At 42.3% G+C, this 16,227-nt stretch overlaps 2 protein-coding genes across 5 annotated transcripts in view; both read left to right on the forward strand.

The window, feature by feature from the left end:
• Positions 1-7,836, forward strand: part of zgc:66447 (SLAIN motif-containing protein-like) — a 13,760-nt gene extending 5,924 nt beyond the window's left edge. The window contains exons 4-9 of one of the 4 annotated variants that reach the window (XM_035669861.1): positions 799-921; positions 3,065-3,205; positions 3,481-3,810; positions 3,946-4,089; positions 6,408-6,705; positions 6,792-7,836. In XM_035669861.1, the coding sequence (XP_035525754.1) occupies positions 799-921; positions 3,065-3,205; positions 3,481-3,810; positions 3,946-4,089; positions 6,408-6,705; positions 6,792-6,846 (1,091 nt within the window). In that variant the 3' untranslated portion in view covers positions 6,847-7,836. Of the gene's footprint in view, positions 1-798; positions 922-3,064; positions 3,206-3,480; positions 3,811-3,945; positions 4,090-4,219; positions 6,706-6,791 lie in introns of those variants that run through there. The other 3 variants (XM_035669863.1, XM_035669864.1, XM_035669862.1) reach the window with 3 other exon arrangements.
• Positions 7,837-8,298: 462 nt separating this feature from the next.
• On the forward strand, positions 8,299-14,901 carry znf711 (zinc finger protein 711). Its single transcript, XM_035669860.1, has 8 exons — positions 8,299-8,459; positions 9,556-9,637; positions 9,762-9,859; positions 10,152-10,991; positions 11,106-11,252; positions 11,377-11,556; positions 11,792-11,926; positions 12,069-14,901. The coding sequence occupies exons 3-8, from the start codon at positions 9,781-9,783 to the stop codon at positions 13,247-13,249; spliced, it is 2,562 nt and encodes an 853-aa protein (XP_035525753.1). The 5' UTR covers positions 8,299-8,459; positions 9,556-9,637; positions 9,762-9,780; the 3' UTR covers positions 13,250-14,901.
• Positions 14,902-16,227: the final 1,326 nt, after the last annotated feature.

The following is a 16,227-nucleotide window of genomic DNA, read 5'->3' on the forward strand; positions in this document are numbered from 1 at the left end:
GATAGCAATGTTACGGCTGTTTCTGGTTAAACAAAAGGTCTGCCTTTGTAGGGATCCTTTCCTTAAGGTTGTCAGAAAAACAATCTGAGCCTGTCGGTGGCAAAAACAAGCACTTTCAGTTTTAATGTACTTTTAGGGGCAGATTTGTCCACAAGGATTAACGTTAGTTTACTTGTTTGAATATTTTCACACCTAACTTCTGATTTTGTTTCAGTCCCATTGTTTTGGTCTTAGTTGCTGGTCCTCTAGTGCAACATCCAGTAGCAAATTCAATTTATGTATATAAATTGATGCAATCATATAAACTGTTAAAACTTATTGTATTATTTGTTTTTATCTAACTTTTAAAGGAACCCAACACCATTTGCCTCTGGGTATGCAGTGCTGTGTGTTCACATGGTAACACTCATCCAGATAACATGACTTCCTGTAGATGACCAGTCTTTATTTGTTGGGCTGTTGTGTCATGTGTCACCTTGAGTGGCTCAGCTGTTTCTGAGTGATGAGACCAGTTATTTATTAATCACCACACCCTCTAATCTATATTCCCCTTCAGTCAGCCGTTTACACTTTGCTCTGCTGCACCTACATTAAGCAAAGCAGCACTTGACGCCCACACAGCCCAACACCAACTGCTCTGCACTTGCCATTGCCAGTTAAAATGGAGCCCTTGATATCATTTACACTGATGCCGACCATACTTGGCAACCATATTCTGAATGTCTCTCTCTTTATGTCATCTCTTTTGAGTGTGTATTTTCTTCTCTGAGAATATCTCTCCTCTCCCGTTCCCTGCAGCATCTCGATGGAGGAACATGTACAGTAGCCCATCAGCAGAGGCAGGCTCGGCAGGCTCAGGCCTGATCTCTCCTGGGTACCACAAATCAACTAACAAATCCCTACTAACCTGTGGCACTTCAGGTATGGCATGACATTAACACACTGTGCTCCTCAGTTTCTGCCCAACACAACAGTGGGATTGACGTCATTTATTGTAAGGATGTAGGTCAGTTGATATGTGCGTGCACTAATGCATCAACAATGTGCCCACTTGGGGATCTGAATGGTAATTTCTATAGACTGTTCTGGCATCGTTGCATGTCTTACCCAGTTTACTGTATGTTGCATTTACTGCACATTACTATTAACCTTTTTTGAAAACATATCACAGGTTTTCTAGGTTGGTTTTCTACTTCTACCAGGCAGACATTGTTTACCATTCATTTTATTACAGTATTAAAATTCACAAAATTAACAAAGAATTTAAAATGCATACCATCACAATGAACATAGGTTTCATTTTTGTGGAAAGGTCTGATATCACAGATGAAATCGTTGTCTGTTGAATTCAGTAATATCTTGTCAATAAAGAAAAATAAGTGAAGACAGATGTCATGAAAGGGCAAATATGTATTTGGCAGCTTCTTGCATCACAAAGGTTGCTGTTTTTGCCAGCATCACAAACACAGATCCTTCCCATTCCTCCAAACCTTCACTTAAATCACAATCACATTGATTATTCTAAAATAAATACATAATAAAAGTAATGAAATAAATAAATCAATATACCAATTGAAATGAGTGGAGAACTGTGTGTGCCAGGCAGATTAAAAAACACTAGTATACCTTGGGGAAGATGGTCAGCAATTTTGTAAACTAAATGTAGTTTATACTTAAGAGGGATGGAAACATGGTATATTAAAAGTTGTTAGGCAATGCTAACCTGTATGAAGTGTTCAATGATAGTGATTTTGACTTTGTGGTGACAGTTACTTGCAATACCTGGCCCTTCACTGTGCAGAGACAAACAGTGCTAATGTTGTGAAAAGCCTGTAAATAACATCTTTGCATGAACTTGTAAATGCTTGGCTTGTGGGAGTGGTGACCCTATCTAATCCCAGACTTTTTACATAACCAAATGCCCCTGGATGATGTTGTCGTTTCTCGTTTGTCTCAGTCTGAGAATAAGGCCTGTGTCAGACAGACACGTCTGGCGGGGGGAAACATTGCATACTGCTTTCCTGGGCATCATCAGCAAACAGTCGTTTTTAGACTAATGTTGTTAGGCAAGGCTGAAATGAAGTCTGGGAGGACAGCCGTGTTAATTAAAATGTACCAGATGTGATTGTCAAACAAAGACTGTATTCAAACCTTGAATTGTTAACCACTGGCCAAGTCAGTCTGATAAATTACATGAAATGCATATCCACTGGGTGAATATTAAATTTAAATCAAAATTGTCCTGATACAGGCAGTGCTACGGGTGTGAGTTATATTTCGCACACCTCCTCCAGCTGATTGTGACTGATTGAGCTGCTTTATTTCGATGTTTCCCAACTTAAATAAGCTTTACCAACTTTTTCCATCAACACTGCGATGTGCTGCTCTGCTTAATTACCTTGAAGCGATAACACAGTTCTAGGAGCCTGATCAATCAGTCCCTGTCATCTACTGAGCAGAGTCTGACAGATCCTGTTGGCATCTAATCTTTTTTGATCAATTCAGTTACCACATAGGTGATGGTCTCATATTTGTCATGCTCATTTTATGTTGTCAGAGGAGCTCATTAATCAAAGCAGTGCTTCACCTGGGCCCCGTATCCAATTTCAATTTAGTCTTTTTGGAGGGGTTAGGCGATCTTTGTTTGAAAGCTAGTTATCATCTTGTCGTGATGTGCTGGTCCTGTGGATGGGCAGTGTCAGGTTTAAACTTGGTACCCGTGTTGCACAATGGAGGAAAATAAATAAAAAACTGAAGTGCATACTATAGTCCAATATGTGTTTTGAATAATGAAGGTGAAGGTGCGGCCGACACCATTTCTGTTCCCTCTTTTTAGAGCCCTGCTCTGTAGGCATTATATTACAGGTCCTGGTAATTCCCATTTTTTTTATTGGTTCAAACAGACACGTGGCTATTTTGTTAAAAATTGGCATTTATTTGAGAATTTAAGGTAATTCTCTCCAACCGTGGAAATAACTTGTAGAACCTGGTTACTGGTAATATTGTTGCCATTTATGTATGATATGCACCTTTTGTTTTAATAGGTGTCCCTCTGTCTTTACAGGTGTCCCAAACATGCAGTCAGCCCTGAGCTCACAGTCCTCCATAGACAGTGAGCTCAGCACATCAGATGACTCCATCTCTATGGGCTATAAGCTGCAGGATCTCACTGATGTCCAGATCATGGCTCGCCTACAGGAAGAGAGTGAGTAGAGGTGTTGTGCACATGATGTGCTGGACATCACATGTGACTGTGTTCCCAAAGTCTACTACTGTTTGTGACAGCTCATGAAGAAAGGGACTTAACTGGCACGGTTAGCCTTAGAGAATATATTTTCCTACAGCTCAGTAGGTGAGATAGATATTTTGACTCCATCTTAACGCTGAGTTGAGTAGTTTTCTATGATTTTATATGTGCATGCATCTGTGTGTATGCTAGTGCATTTGCATGGCTTAATAACTTTATATTTTTGGTGTCAGGTTTGAGGCAGGATTATGCTTCTAGTTCAGCATCTGCATCACGCCGCAGCTCCACAGCCTCTCTGCAGTCCCTGCGCCGGGGTGGCACCTACAGTGATCAGGAATTTGATAGTTACAGCCTGGAGGACGAAGAGGATGAGTATTGCTCCATGCCACAGCGACGACATCGCTTTACCCCCTCGCCCTTAGGCTCACCCCGGTGCCTGTCTCCATCCACCTCCAACCACGGTCAGGAATACAGCAGCCGACTCGGGGCCCCACGCACAAGAGCACCCAGAAGATCTCTCCAGGGCCCCAGTGCAGAGCTGCTTAAATTTGCTAAGAGTGAGGGTAGGCTATAACCAGAAACATGGTAATTCAGCACTTAGAAGAGCAGAGTGACCTTCACAGAGATTGTTGTTGTACCAAAACTATAATAATACACATCATGATGTTGCTAAATGTGTTCTATATGTGTGGTTCCAGAGGAGTTGAGGCACAGCATGCCTAATCTGGCCCCCCGCACCAGCCTACGTTCCCTGGAGGCAGTCAGAAACAGCCGCAGCATGGAGGCTAACCTCCAGAGCTCTGGCAACCGCATGTCCCACCTGCCTCACTCCCCCTCCACAGGTAACCCTACCCTCTTCACCTGGTCCACACCACTCCTGTAATACAGTGGCACCTGCATTTTCTTATAGCCATTTGTAGTGTCACTTTTATCCTACCACTTCACCTCATCTTAACCTCTGCATGACCACAGGTAAGGTTTGATCGATACTCTGGAAGATTCTTCTTCAAGGTACCCTGTGGAATATTTGACCACTTCTAGCACTATGGAGCATGAGTAGGTCCTCAATTTGCTTATATCTTGCACAAGCATGAGCACACACGTGCACGCACATTGGTGACACTAGAGCTGCACAATTAATCAAAAACTAATCCCCCTAACGATTTTGTCTTCCTACAATTCAATTAGTGTGATCGTCTACGATATTCACGTTTTAAATGCGTACTCAGATCATAGAAAACCTCTTTGAACACAGCCAGCCACCACGGGTGATCCAGAAAAATACTGTATTAAGTTACTGCTAACAAAAACCAAACATTTCCTACGGCTGCAGCTTCTCTTTTTAAAAGCATTTAACTGACGAAACACGAGTTGACTTATTTTGAAGTAAGCTGGTCACCGGAAGTGCAAAGTGTTTGTCAGTTAGCTTGACAATGGCTGCTATCGTTCAGCAAAAATGTGTCTACAAAACAAGACAATAGTCAAATTTTTTGATTCTTTGGACAGCAAATCCATTTGAAATATGTCAGGAAGTAATGGAACAAGAAGGAGCAGCCACAGTGAGCTGTTAGAGGAAGAGCTGCAGGCAACACGCTGCACACCTCCCACTTCTCAGTCAGTTGCAGTCACTGTTCAGACCCATACCGTGTGCAGCTTAAAATCAGATCACGGTTGTTCACATCACAGAATGATGGAAAAAGATCAATTTGACTTGACTACTTTATCAAAACAAACTAAAGTTTTGCCGTCTGGGACCTAGAGGAGTGCTCTGTAATCAGGAAAAAATCGTGATCTCAATATTGATCAAAACAATTTGCATTATCGTATTTTTGCATATAGCAAACAAATATGGATAAAATTCAGGCTTCAAACTTCTCTAAAAATTGACCTTGCAAATGTTATATGAGGAAGGACTTTAAGTATACATGCAATGAGTTTGGAATGTAAACAGAAATGTTGAAATGTACATTAAAAATACTAATTTCTGGTGATGTCCTGATCCGATCTCACCAGGCATTGTCCCGTGCTCGGAGAGACTCAATACGCCACTACAAGTGCAACATAAGTCCTGTGAACAAAAAGCCAATAAGAGTAATTAATTAATGCAATTTGTGCAAAAGATGTACAGACAACGGAAATAACCGCTCAATAGAATACAGACAGTTCATTCAAATAACTCGGGTAAAGGCTGCACTGAAGCACCAAACACTGACGAGGGAAACTCCCTCCAAACAGCGACAAAGGAAAGAAGATAACAGAGGGGGAAAAAACATGATGCAGGCATTTTGTTTCTTAATGCAATGCAGAGCTATAAATTTATTCAGACTTGGGTTAATTTTAGTAACTTTAATGTACTTGAAGTGTGCCATATACACTGTATTATCTATAAAACAAAAACAAGTATCGGATCGGGATTCGGCATCGGCAGATAATCAATATTAAATGACTGAGTTTGGATCGGGTCTGAAAAAATCTTGATTGCTTGATTGGGACATCCCTAGTCATTTCTTTTTAATTAAATATTGTTTAAATAAATGTAAAAGTCTGGAGCCCTGAAGGCTGCTGTCAACAAGAAACAGTAATATACACCAATGTGATGAGACACAACACCTGTTGTGTTACTTTTTCACTAACAAACAAAGAAAATGTTCAAATCAAAAATGTTTCAATTGTAAAAGATCATTAACGTGAATGTTGAAAAAACTGATATTACCCTCCTCCCAAAAAAAAAGAAAGAATCTAATATCAGTCTGATATATATTAAAACAGATGTATCGATCTAACCTTGACAGTCTAACCCTGAACACACAAGTCATCAACTATAACACACTCATTATATATATATGATATATGAATCACAGCTACCCTCTGCTGCTCCTTCCCTGACTACTCATCTTCCCTAACATACCCCAAGTATTGTACAGGTAACTCTCTTTTTACTCGACCTGCTCCATGATTATTCCACTACTTTACTCCAAACTTGTCCTCGATAATCCAGTACTGCTCCTCCCAGGCTTGCCTACAACTTCTACATGCCACAAGCGGGGTTTGGATTTCAACTACTGCATTTTTCTATGTATTAATTAATATGTGCTTTCCTAACTTGTCTGAAAGAATTAGCTGGTTGTGATTCTTTTATACTCTACTTTCTTCACTCAAGGTATGGCTTGTAGTCGGCTGCGTAGCAACGGCCAGTCGCCTCTCTCCCTGCGCGCTCCAGTTAAAGCTGTCGGTCCGGTGGGCTCCATGCCACCTTGTCGTCAGCCATCCAGAGGTCTGCCTGTTGTACAAGCATCGCCTGCAGGAGGGGGTCGCAGGGTGCAGTCCCCAGGCTCTGTCAATGGCGGAGCCTACATACCCGGGAGAGCTTCCACTGGAGTGGGGAGGCCTGCCATGGGTCGAGGACAGGCTGTGTCATCAGCATCCACAAGGAGTAAACTCTCACAACCCCCCAGAAGGTGAGTGCTTTGATGGAAAATTAAGATATTGAGAAATGTGTCCTTTTGATAATTATACGTTAAACATATTATTATTTTATTTACAGGTCTTTGGGCATGAGTAAAATGTCAGATGAATCCTGGAAAGATGGCTGTTACTGAGGTTGGCTGGTGATGAAGGATGTTCACTGCTGCAACCCCTCACCTGATCTCTCCCGATTACCTCTCGTAGTACAAAGAACACAGCCACTGTGTCCACAGACACACATACAACCTTTCAGTCCCCCATTTCAGACTGGAGCGCTGGGCTACACTGGATTCGTAGTTTAAGACTCATCTCTTGCCCTCGCATGAAACATTGTCAACCCACACAGACAGGATGTGTAGGCAGACAAGAAGGCACACATGCACTCCACTTGTGATATGGACCAACTCAGAGCTTCCAGAAGATTTGTTTGTGTCAATTTTACTTATTTTTCTATGGTGATTGTGAGAAACTGCTGGAATATTAAGGGTTGTGTATTACTGTTCTCTTGATGTAGTTGATATGAAGACAATTTAAATGAAGATATTGCTGGTTTGTTCATTTTCTGTGTGAATTCCTAATAGATGAAGGTGCTGAGTGTTGCATGCTTGGTTTTTTGTTTGTTTTTTTCCTCCTTATTCCTACGGCCTTTTCATCATTATGTAACTGCAATATGACAAATCTTCCACGTGTTCCACAAAGATCTGTGTGAATTTCTGAATGTTTGATTGGCTCATTGTGAAATTCTCATTAGATTTGTGTTGTATTTGTGTTTTGCTCTTCGAATACACAGCAATGCAACTCCTGTAAACCACACTGCCCTTATAAATACTACAAAAAAAGGAAAAAATATGGTTTGTGCCAAGGTGCATTTCAGCTGCAACACTCTTTCTAATACCAGAAGTGATTCATTAAAGGTAATCTTACGGTACTGTGTTTTTCAAGCATTTTTACAGCATATCTAGAGTTGGTTTTGAGTGTCTGCTTTTGGATACCACTGTAATAAAGAAAATGTTTATGCACGAAGGCCGCGTGCCTTAGACAGCTATGCACCCTCATGCAGAGTGCCTCTGCAATTTAAGAGCTGTAATGAAACTGGATAATAAAGTCTTACCCTGAAACTATAACTGTAATATTTCTGTTTTTTTTTTTTAAATATATATATATATATGCATGCAAATTCCAGGTCTGCTTGCATCACAGGTTAATTAGTGACACTATGCAGTTCATCCGCAGTGCAAGCAGGTTCCGTCATCATCTCCCGGATATTTCCTGGGTGCATGACCAAACGCTTCACAATACAGTGCTCGACGCTTACCCACCCCTTGTGACAAAATGGCCTACAGGCCTCATCTGCGCATTCAAAGTCTGGGAGCACACACACACACACCACAATAATAATAATTAAAAAAAAAAAATCTCTATGTGATAACGTTTGAATTTCTGCGCCTCAGAACTGAACGAAATTGTGTCCCCATTAAGAGAAAGTCTGTGTAAATGTAACTCTGCTCTCTTATGCATGACGCAAATAGTAAGGGATCAGCGGTAAACGAGGCCACGCATTGTCTGCCCCCCGCCCTCCCTCTGCTTGTCAGGAAGCAAGCTGATTGGCCGAGGCCTAGCAAAGGGTGCCCGGGGATCCAAAACTGCAGGCCGCACTTAGCTTACCGTCAAAAATAAACCAAAACAATAACAGACAAAACTGAGAAGGGGGAGAAACACCGGTAGAGTCTGAAGACGACGTTATCAGGTAAAATTATTTTGAATCGGTTAGAAAGGCATGTGGAATAAGAGGCGGGGGCCCAGTCGGCCGCAGCGGGCCTCTTTCAGCCTTTTCGAAAAACAACATGGAAGATAATGCGGCTTCGCTTAGCTTAGCGAGCTAGCTAGCCGGACGGACGGACGTATCTGCGCGACGTGAAAGCGACGAAAAAAAACACACATGCGTGACAGTGGTTTGTTGCGTGTGCTGATTGCTGCCTTGCTGTTGTAGCGTTGTGCGAAACGGGGGGTTCTTTGTTGGGGAAATAAGATCGGTTGTTTCGATCCTTGAATTAGCCATTGTGCTAAAACAAGATGGCGCTCGGAGGAACAGCCCTAGCTCGCTTGCTAAGTCGGTTAGCTCCGGTGGGTGGAGGGCGGTAGCCAGCCTAGTATGCATTGCATAACGTCTGCGGTACTTTCATTGGCGGTCATACACTCTGAGCGTGTGTAGTTTTGTGCAAAGAGTCCAAAAATACACTACTTTTTTTTTTTTTTTTCCCCCCCTCAAAAAACGATAACAGTGTTAGTTTCATCTCAACATGATATTATCCGCGGACAACAGGGACCCTCAACGTCACTACAGACCACTGCAGACGTGACACATTTGGCGTATTATTATTATTTTTTTTTAAACCGTCCTCTCACGAAAACAAGCAAGGACTGAACTTCCACTGGCTATTAGAGCCGTTTTCCTGCGAGCTCGTCCCTCCTGCACACTGAGCGAAAACAGCCCTTTGTCTCAGACGGGCTCCAGCCATCAGGCTCAACCAGCTTCAGGTGTATAGCTATATGTCCTTAGGTTGAAGCTGCCTGTAGTACTCTTAATAGGCAAAGGATGGAGCCACTGGTCAACAACATAACTGCCCTCCTCTTAAGTGGCAGCAGTGGAGTTGTTCTGTTCTTCCCTGTGTGTTGTACCCGTACAGAAGCCATTATTTATGGTGGCGCCAATGTTCCTTATTGTAAACCTGAACTCATGTATAAATGTTTTTAAACATATTTGTTTCAAATTGTCTCTTTTTCAGTTCTGTTTGTATTGTGAGTGTAATTCTTATTATGAGTACTTGTTTTTTCATTGTCAGAGGGATTGGTTACCTTGATGGAAGAAAGCCCATCAAATATCTTATTGGTTTTATTCTAAGGGTTTTGTCATCAAATGTGAAGGTATGTATGATGAATATTAGCCGTAGTGGCATTCAGTTTTTTTTGCATTCACTTTCATTATTAGTAATGCACACTAACAAAAGTGAAAGAAAACCGCTGACACAGTTTACACTGTAATTTTCAGTCTTTTTCTGAGTGAAGACATGGATCAAGGAGGAGGGGTGTTGGAGCTACACACTCAGGAGCTGAAAATGCCCCACGCTATGATCATGCAAGACTTTGGTAGGTGGTCAAGTAGTCAAATTGCACACGGTACTTCATTTCAACATGCAACTTGTAATCCAAAGCGAATTAAGAAATAAAGGTAAAGCCTAAAGATGACACCTGTAATTTCTTCTAATGCCATTTTCACTGCATATCAACGAGAAGATGAGTCACCTTCACAAACGTGACACGGTGCTATGACATCTGTGCTATAGCTAGACTGTACAAAAGACTGGGCTGTAATTTGAATTGTCATTTTGAAGTTTGAAACTCATTGTCATGCACCCTTCTCTGCATGTTGTGTTTACAGTTGCAGGCATGGGGGGTCTGGCTCACATTGATGGGGAGCACATTGTGGTGTCTGTGCCCGAGGGTATGCTTCTTTCTGATGTGATGACGGACGAGGGCATCCTCCTGGAGCATGGGCTTGAGGTGGAAGGCCTGGAGACTCAGGTGGTCCAAGGCCTGGAGACAGAAGTGGTGGAGAGCTTACATGCAGACGTAGAAGGCTTGGAGGCAGAGGTGGTTGAGGAGCTACAGACACAAGTGGTGGAGCTGGAGGCGCAGGTTGTTGAGGGCCTAGAGGGGGAGGTGGAAGTTGAGGGTCTCGAGGCACAAGTGGTGGAGGGCCTGGAAACGGAGGTAGATGTTGAGGGCCTGGAAGCTCACGTTGTTGAGGGCCTTGAGGAGGAGGTGGAAGTAGAGGGTTTAGAAGCTGAGGTTGTCGAAGGTCTGGAGGTAGACGTGGAAAGTCTGCAATCTCAAGGAGTGGAAGCCCATGAAATCACCAGTGAGGACATGGTGTCCTCAGAACACAGTGTGATCATGCCCGACAATATTCTGGGCACAGAAGTTGCGATAGAGGAAGAGCTGGACCCCCATCATCACCACGTCCTCACCTCAGACCTCATCCAGGGCTCAAACCACCACCACCACGATGACATGCCAGACCAGGTGTTTGTGGCAGAGCTACTGTCCGAGCACCAGGGCAACACGCTGGACCACCAGCTTGTGTCAGAAGGCTTGATGGTTACAGAGGCCAACTCCGAGACCATAATCCAGGAACAGATGCCAACTGAGGCTGTTCCCTTGCAGACAGATGAGGATGATGATGCAAGAAGCAGCTCTGAGGATTACCTCATGATCTCCTGTAAGACGGCTTGCTTTATAATAACACAACTTTCATCAATAAACATTGTTCTTATGCAATGCTGTGTTTTTATGTTTACGTTTTTAATAACTGAGGCTTTTTGTGTTGCTGCAGTGGATGAGGTGGGAGAGAAGCTGGACATAGGAGATACTCCTCTGGAGATCAGCACTGAGGTAATGGAAGACAAGGAATCTAAAGAGGAGGACGGCTCTGAGGTCATCAAAGTCTACATTTTCAAAGCTGAAGCAGATGACGATTTAGGCAAGTGACTTGAAGAATAATCAGTTAATAACAGAAGAAATTACATAGAGATTAATTCCTGTTAAACTGAATGTAGATGACAGCTTTGATTGAATTGTAATTTTCTTTCCTTTTCTTTCCCAAGGCGGAACCGAGGTAATAACAGAGGATGACTACCAGAATGGTCATCCTGACCTGGAAGCTGCATCGTCAGGGAGACTGGGAGTTGGCCGTGACAAGATGGTCTACATGGCAGTCAAGAACCACCCGAAAGAAGAAGAGGATGATGAGGATGACAGTGACGATGATGACGATGATGACATCAGTATGTTCCTTTTGTAAAACAGCTTCTGGTCCATTTTGTCAACCATCAGTCTTTAACAACAAGATGTTTGTGTCTGGGCGTTTTGTACCGCAAATGTCCTAGCTAGAATATATAACATGTTTATAAAGATGGTTCCATAGAGCAAACAATCTTTTAAAAATAACCTATATATTATATATATATATCACAATTAAAAGTGTCTTCTATCCTGTTTTTTCCCCAACTGTCTGTACAGGTAATACCATTGAACAGGTGAAAAATGGAAATTCCACACCATTTTTGCAAATCCGAGAAGGGCTGGGTGTCAACCGTGCTCTCAAACCTAAAACTAAGAAAAAGAAGAAAGGAGACACGCGGCAGTGTCAGACTGGTATGAGCTGCATAACATTTGACTCAATGATAAGATGGTCATTTGGCACTTTTCTTGTCAACACATTTGTATTATCTGATAAAAAGCCTTTAAGATTAAAAGGTTAACCGTATTTCTCTATTTTTCCAACCCTCTCTTCCAGCTGTTATCATTGGACCAGATGGTATGCCTTTGACGGTCTACCCGTGCCACATATGTGGAAAGAAGTTTCGCTCGCGAGGCTTTCTCAAATGCCACATGAAGAACCACCCTGACCACCTGCTTAAGAAGAAGTATCAGTGTACAGACTGCGACTTTACCACCAACAAGAAGGTCAGTTTCCACAACCACTTGGAGAGTCACAAGCTGCTGAGCCACAACAATGAGCGCTCTCCAGAATACACTGAGTACGCACGGCGCTACCATGAGTCCAGCCCCCTGGGCTCTGACAAGCTCATCGTCAAAGACCGGGAGCCCAAACTTCATCACTGCAAGTACTGCGATTATGAGACAGCCGAGCAGGGCCTGCTCAACCGTCACCTGCTGGCTGTGCACAGTAAGAACTTTGCCCATGTGTGTGTCGAGTGCGCCAAAGGATTCCGCCACCCGTCAGAGCTGAAGAAACACATGCGGACCCACACAGGCGAGAAGCCCTACCACTGCCCGCACTGCGAGTTCCGCTGCGCAGATCAATCCAACCTAAAGACTCACATCAAGAGCAAGCACGGCGCAGATCTGCCTTTCAAATGCAGCCATTGTCCTCAAGCCTACGCTGATGCACGGGAACTCCAACGTCATATAGAGGTGGTGCAAGGTCACAAGACCCATCAGTGCCCACACTGTGAGCACAAGAGCACCAACTCCAGTGACCTGAAACGACACATTATCTCTGTTCACACCAAGGACTTCCCCCATCAGTGTGACGTGTGTGAGAAAGGCTTTCACAGGCCCTCGGAGCTGAAGAAACACGCGGAGACACACAAGGGCAACAAGGTGCACCAGTGCCGGCATTGTAACTTCAATGCTCCCGACACCTTCACCTTGAGTCGCCATATCCTGTCCTTGCATACAAAGGACCTCCCCTTTAAGTGCAAGCGCTGCCGGCGAGGCTTCCGCCAGCCCGCTGAGCTGAAGAAGCACATGAAGACACACAGTGGTAGAAAGGTTTATCAGTGCCAGTATTGTGAGTATAACAGTACGGACGCTTCTGGCTTCAAACGCCACGTTATCTCCATTCACACCAAGGACTACCCCCACCGCTGCGACTACTGCACCAAGGGCTTTAGGAGGCCTTCGGAGAAGAGCCAGCACATAGCCAGGCATCACAAAGACATGTTGATGTAATGTCATCGCACACACAAACACACTCCTCTTTCCTGAGTAAATCTGTGTCACACACCCAGAGATAATTTTAGTATATTAACAAATGAAGTGACGGATGTAGGCTGTTGAAGAAGACGACAACATTATAATTGCCGTTATGTGTTCTGTGTTGTAACAGGTGTAAACCTCCTCCCCAGGGGTAATGGAAGAACACATTTTAGATGGGGGTAAAGTCTAAAAAAAGACAGTGTGTACACTGAGTGGGACAGCTGTAAATTGTGTTTTGTTTTGTTGCAGAAAATCACATATGAACATATATTCAGGGTCTCAAATGTCTATATTTTTATACCCACTCAGCTGAAATGCTGCAAGATGATGACTGTGTCCTGTAAAACAGAAAGCGGTGCTTTGTGAACGTCATGCCAGTTCTTCAGATGATGTGGAATGAGTACAGGAGACGTTTGCCTCCATAGTACCAACTAGTATCTCTTTTCCTTATTAACCAGGTTTTTACCCTGACATTTGTTTTCAATGCCATCTGGTCTTTAAGGGGCAGGGCCATTCATGAGTTCATAAATGGTTTTGAATGATGTTGACACACATTACGCACCTTAAAAAGATATCTCAATAAATCTAACAGCTGAACTTCCAACATTTTGGAGTTACATTAAATTAATCATGTATAATATAGGCTATATTCCGTTAAATATGTTTTAAAAGTTGAGTCATAGTTTTGTTGTTGTCTGATGAGCGGTGTCTAACAAGGAAAAATGGTGCAGTTGGTATATTAGTAGAATATGAGAAATCTGCTATTTGCTATGAGGGTGCCGATAATTAACAGGTGTATTATTATATGAACTTGACAGATGGATTGGTTCACGTTTGATGACCCCTGAAGATCTTCTATCTGACTGCCACTGTAAGTTGCGTATGTGTAATGTTACCTATGACACAGATGTGCTCTCTCAGCTAACCATTTGATTGCAATCATGCCTTACATCTGATGGTCTTTATCTCTTAAGCACTGATAAACACAGCTAATCAGAAATTAAGTGATTTTTAACTCTCAAACATGCTGTATCAATACCATTCTCTCAGAGATTGTGTGTTTGAGTCAGTAGAAAGCACTTTAATAACTTTTGTATTTTAATTACGTGTGCATACACGGACACGCGCACACACACATATATACATATATATGTATGTATATATATATAAATAAATCCTACATAAACAATTACAAAGCTTTGTGAGTTGGTAAAGGTAAAGATTCTTTTGAGTGTTATCGCTGGTGAGTGGGCACGATCCATTACTGCATCAAAACTGAATTGTCATTGAAAAGTGGTGGGTGAAACCATTTATTGTTTTGTTCTATGGATAAGTGATTGGGTTTTGTGTTTTGTTTGTGCTCACTAACAAGTTTCCCAGACCCTCGTCCTACAACCCTAAATAACCCAACCCGGTCCCAAACATGGGATTATTCCCTTGAAGTCAGTGGTCATCATATTGGCGTTAGTCTTTAAAGTATGCACATATGCTGTCTCCATGAAATTAATTGTGGTATATATTAAAAATCCCTGCATTTCGTGTACCTTAGTCTATATTTTCTTTCAGTCTGATTGTCGATAAACTACTGGTGGGGAAGAACCAAAATAAACAATTATCTTTTTACACTTTTTGTCCTTTCTGTCCTGCAGAAAAGAATCACCTTTACGGTCTTTATGACATCTTAAAGAGCAGCAATTCTATCACAACTTAACGCAGGCGTAAGCACATATGTGAAGTTTGGTTTGGTTGTAGCAAATCTGCATTATGTGGAAATGATGTCAACTGTTCTGTGAGTATCTCAGATGTTCCCTTAAATGTACTCAAGAGGAACAGACAGAATACAGATTTAATCAAGATTTATTTCATACAGTACTTTATAGGTCAACTTCATTCAAGGAGGAGGACATCATGCAGGGATCTAGTTTTGTCATGTGACTATGCTTAGTGACTTTCTTAGCTCTGTAAATCAACAAAATTATTAAGGGAAGATTTTAAAAAAGTGTCCTGTTTGGCAACACGAAAATGCTTCATCCACAACTTGCTTCAAGAACGCTGTTATTTTTGTAAAACCTCTAATGCGGTTTTAGTTGTAGCAGCCAACACCGTGATCCAATGCTGTGATTGTACAACTTTAGTCCACCAGAGAAGTGATGAAATATGCCAGTAAGCCTCAGTAACTGTGGTTCCACCGACAAGCCATTAATCGGTTAGCAAAAGGGAATTCAGCATTTTACTTCACCAGGTCATCCTGCGACACACCTGGCATAGACGCAGGATGTAGTGTTAGAGGAGACCGAACTGTACTGCCCAGTCTTGCAAGCATGGATAAATACATTTTAATAATCTTTAAATTCCAGACTTGGAATTAAGAGAAGCTTAAGCCTTCCAAAGTTGTGTACTTTCAGTTTAACTCGTTGATACACTGGTTTATTTGGGATAATATTCCAATAGCTGTATGCATTAAGAGCATCTCTAACTCAACAAGTAGAGTCAGTGCATACTGTACGAGCTGAGGTCTTTCAAGTGCTTCAAAGAGATCGCAGCCTCACTGGCTCAGCAAAAAACAGCACACTCTTCTAGGTCAGAAAGAATTAGCCCAGCTGACACAGTTGCATAGTTCTCAAGCCTGCAGTGAATCAGAATTAGTGTTTCCCAGCTAAGTTGTATTGTCCATTGAATTAGAAGAAGAAGTGATTAGCTTAAGGGAAGTTTGATTATATCTGCAATCGACTGCTAATAGCCTAGATTTTAGACAGAGGGTGGTAGGAAAAGCGCACGTGTTCCCAATAACATTAATCAAGTGTCCCAGTAAACTCTGACAGTGAGCCAGCATGCACAATAACCAGGACCCTGAAACTGAAGCAGATAAATGGAATTCAGCCAGATTTCATTTGATTATTTACACCTGTGCTTTTTTCAACTGTGAAATGTCAAAATGTCTTCTGTGAAAA

This window comes from Morone saxatilis, unplaced genomic scaffold (genome assembly GCF_004916995.1).
Source record: "Morone saxatilis isolate NCDOM2014 unplaced genomic scaffold, NCSU_SB_2.0 Contig22, whole genome shotgun sequence".
Lineage (NCBI taxonomy): Eukaryota > Metazoa > Chordata > Actinopteri > Moronidae > Morone > Morone saxatilis.

What these genes read in the sequence shown, in the direction of transcription:
- znf711 (XM_035669860.1), top strand. Translation starts at nt 9,781, where the DNA reads ATGGATCAAGGAGGAGGGGTGTTGGAGCTACACACTCAGGAGCTGAAA. An exon ending in TGATGACGATGATGACATCA is followed by an intron (nt 11,557 to 11,791) that starts GTATGTTCCTTT and finishes CTGTCTGTACAG; the next exon opens with GTAATACCATTGAACAGGTG. An exon ending in CACGCGGCAGTGTCAGACTG is followed by an intron (nt 11,927 to 12,068) that starts GTATGAGCTGCA and finishes CCTCTCTTCCAG; the next exon opens with CTGTTATCATTGGACCAGAT.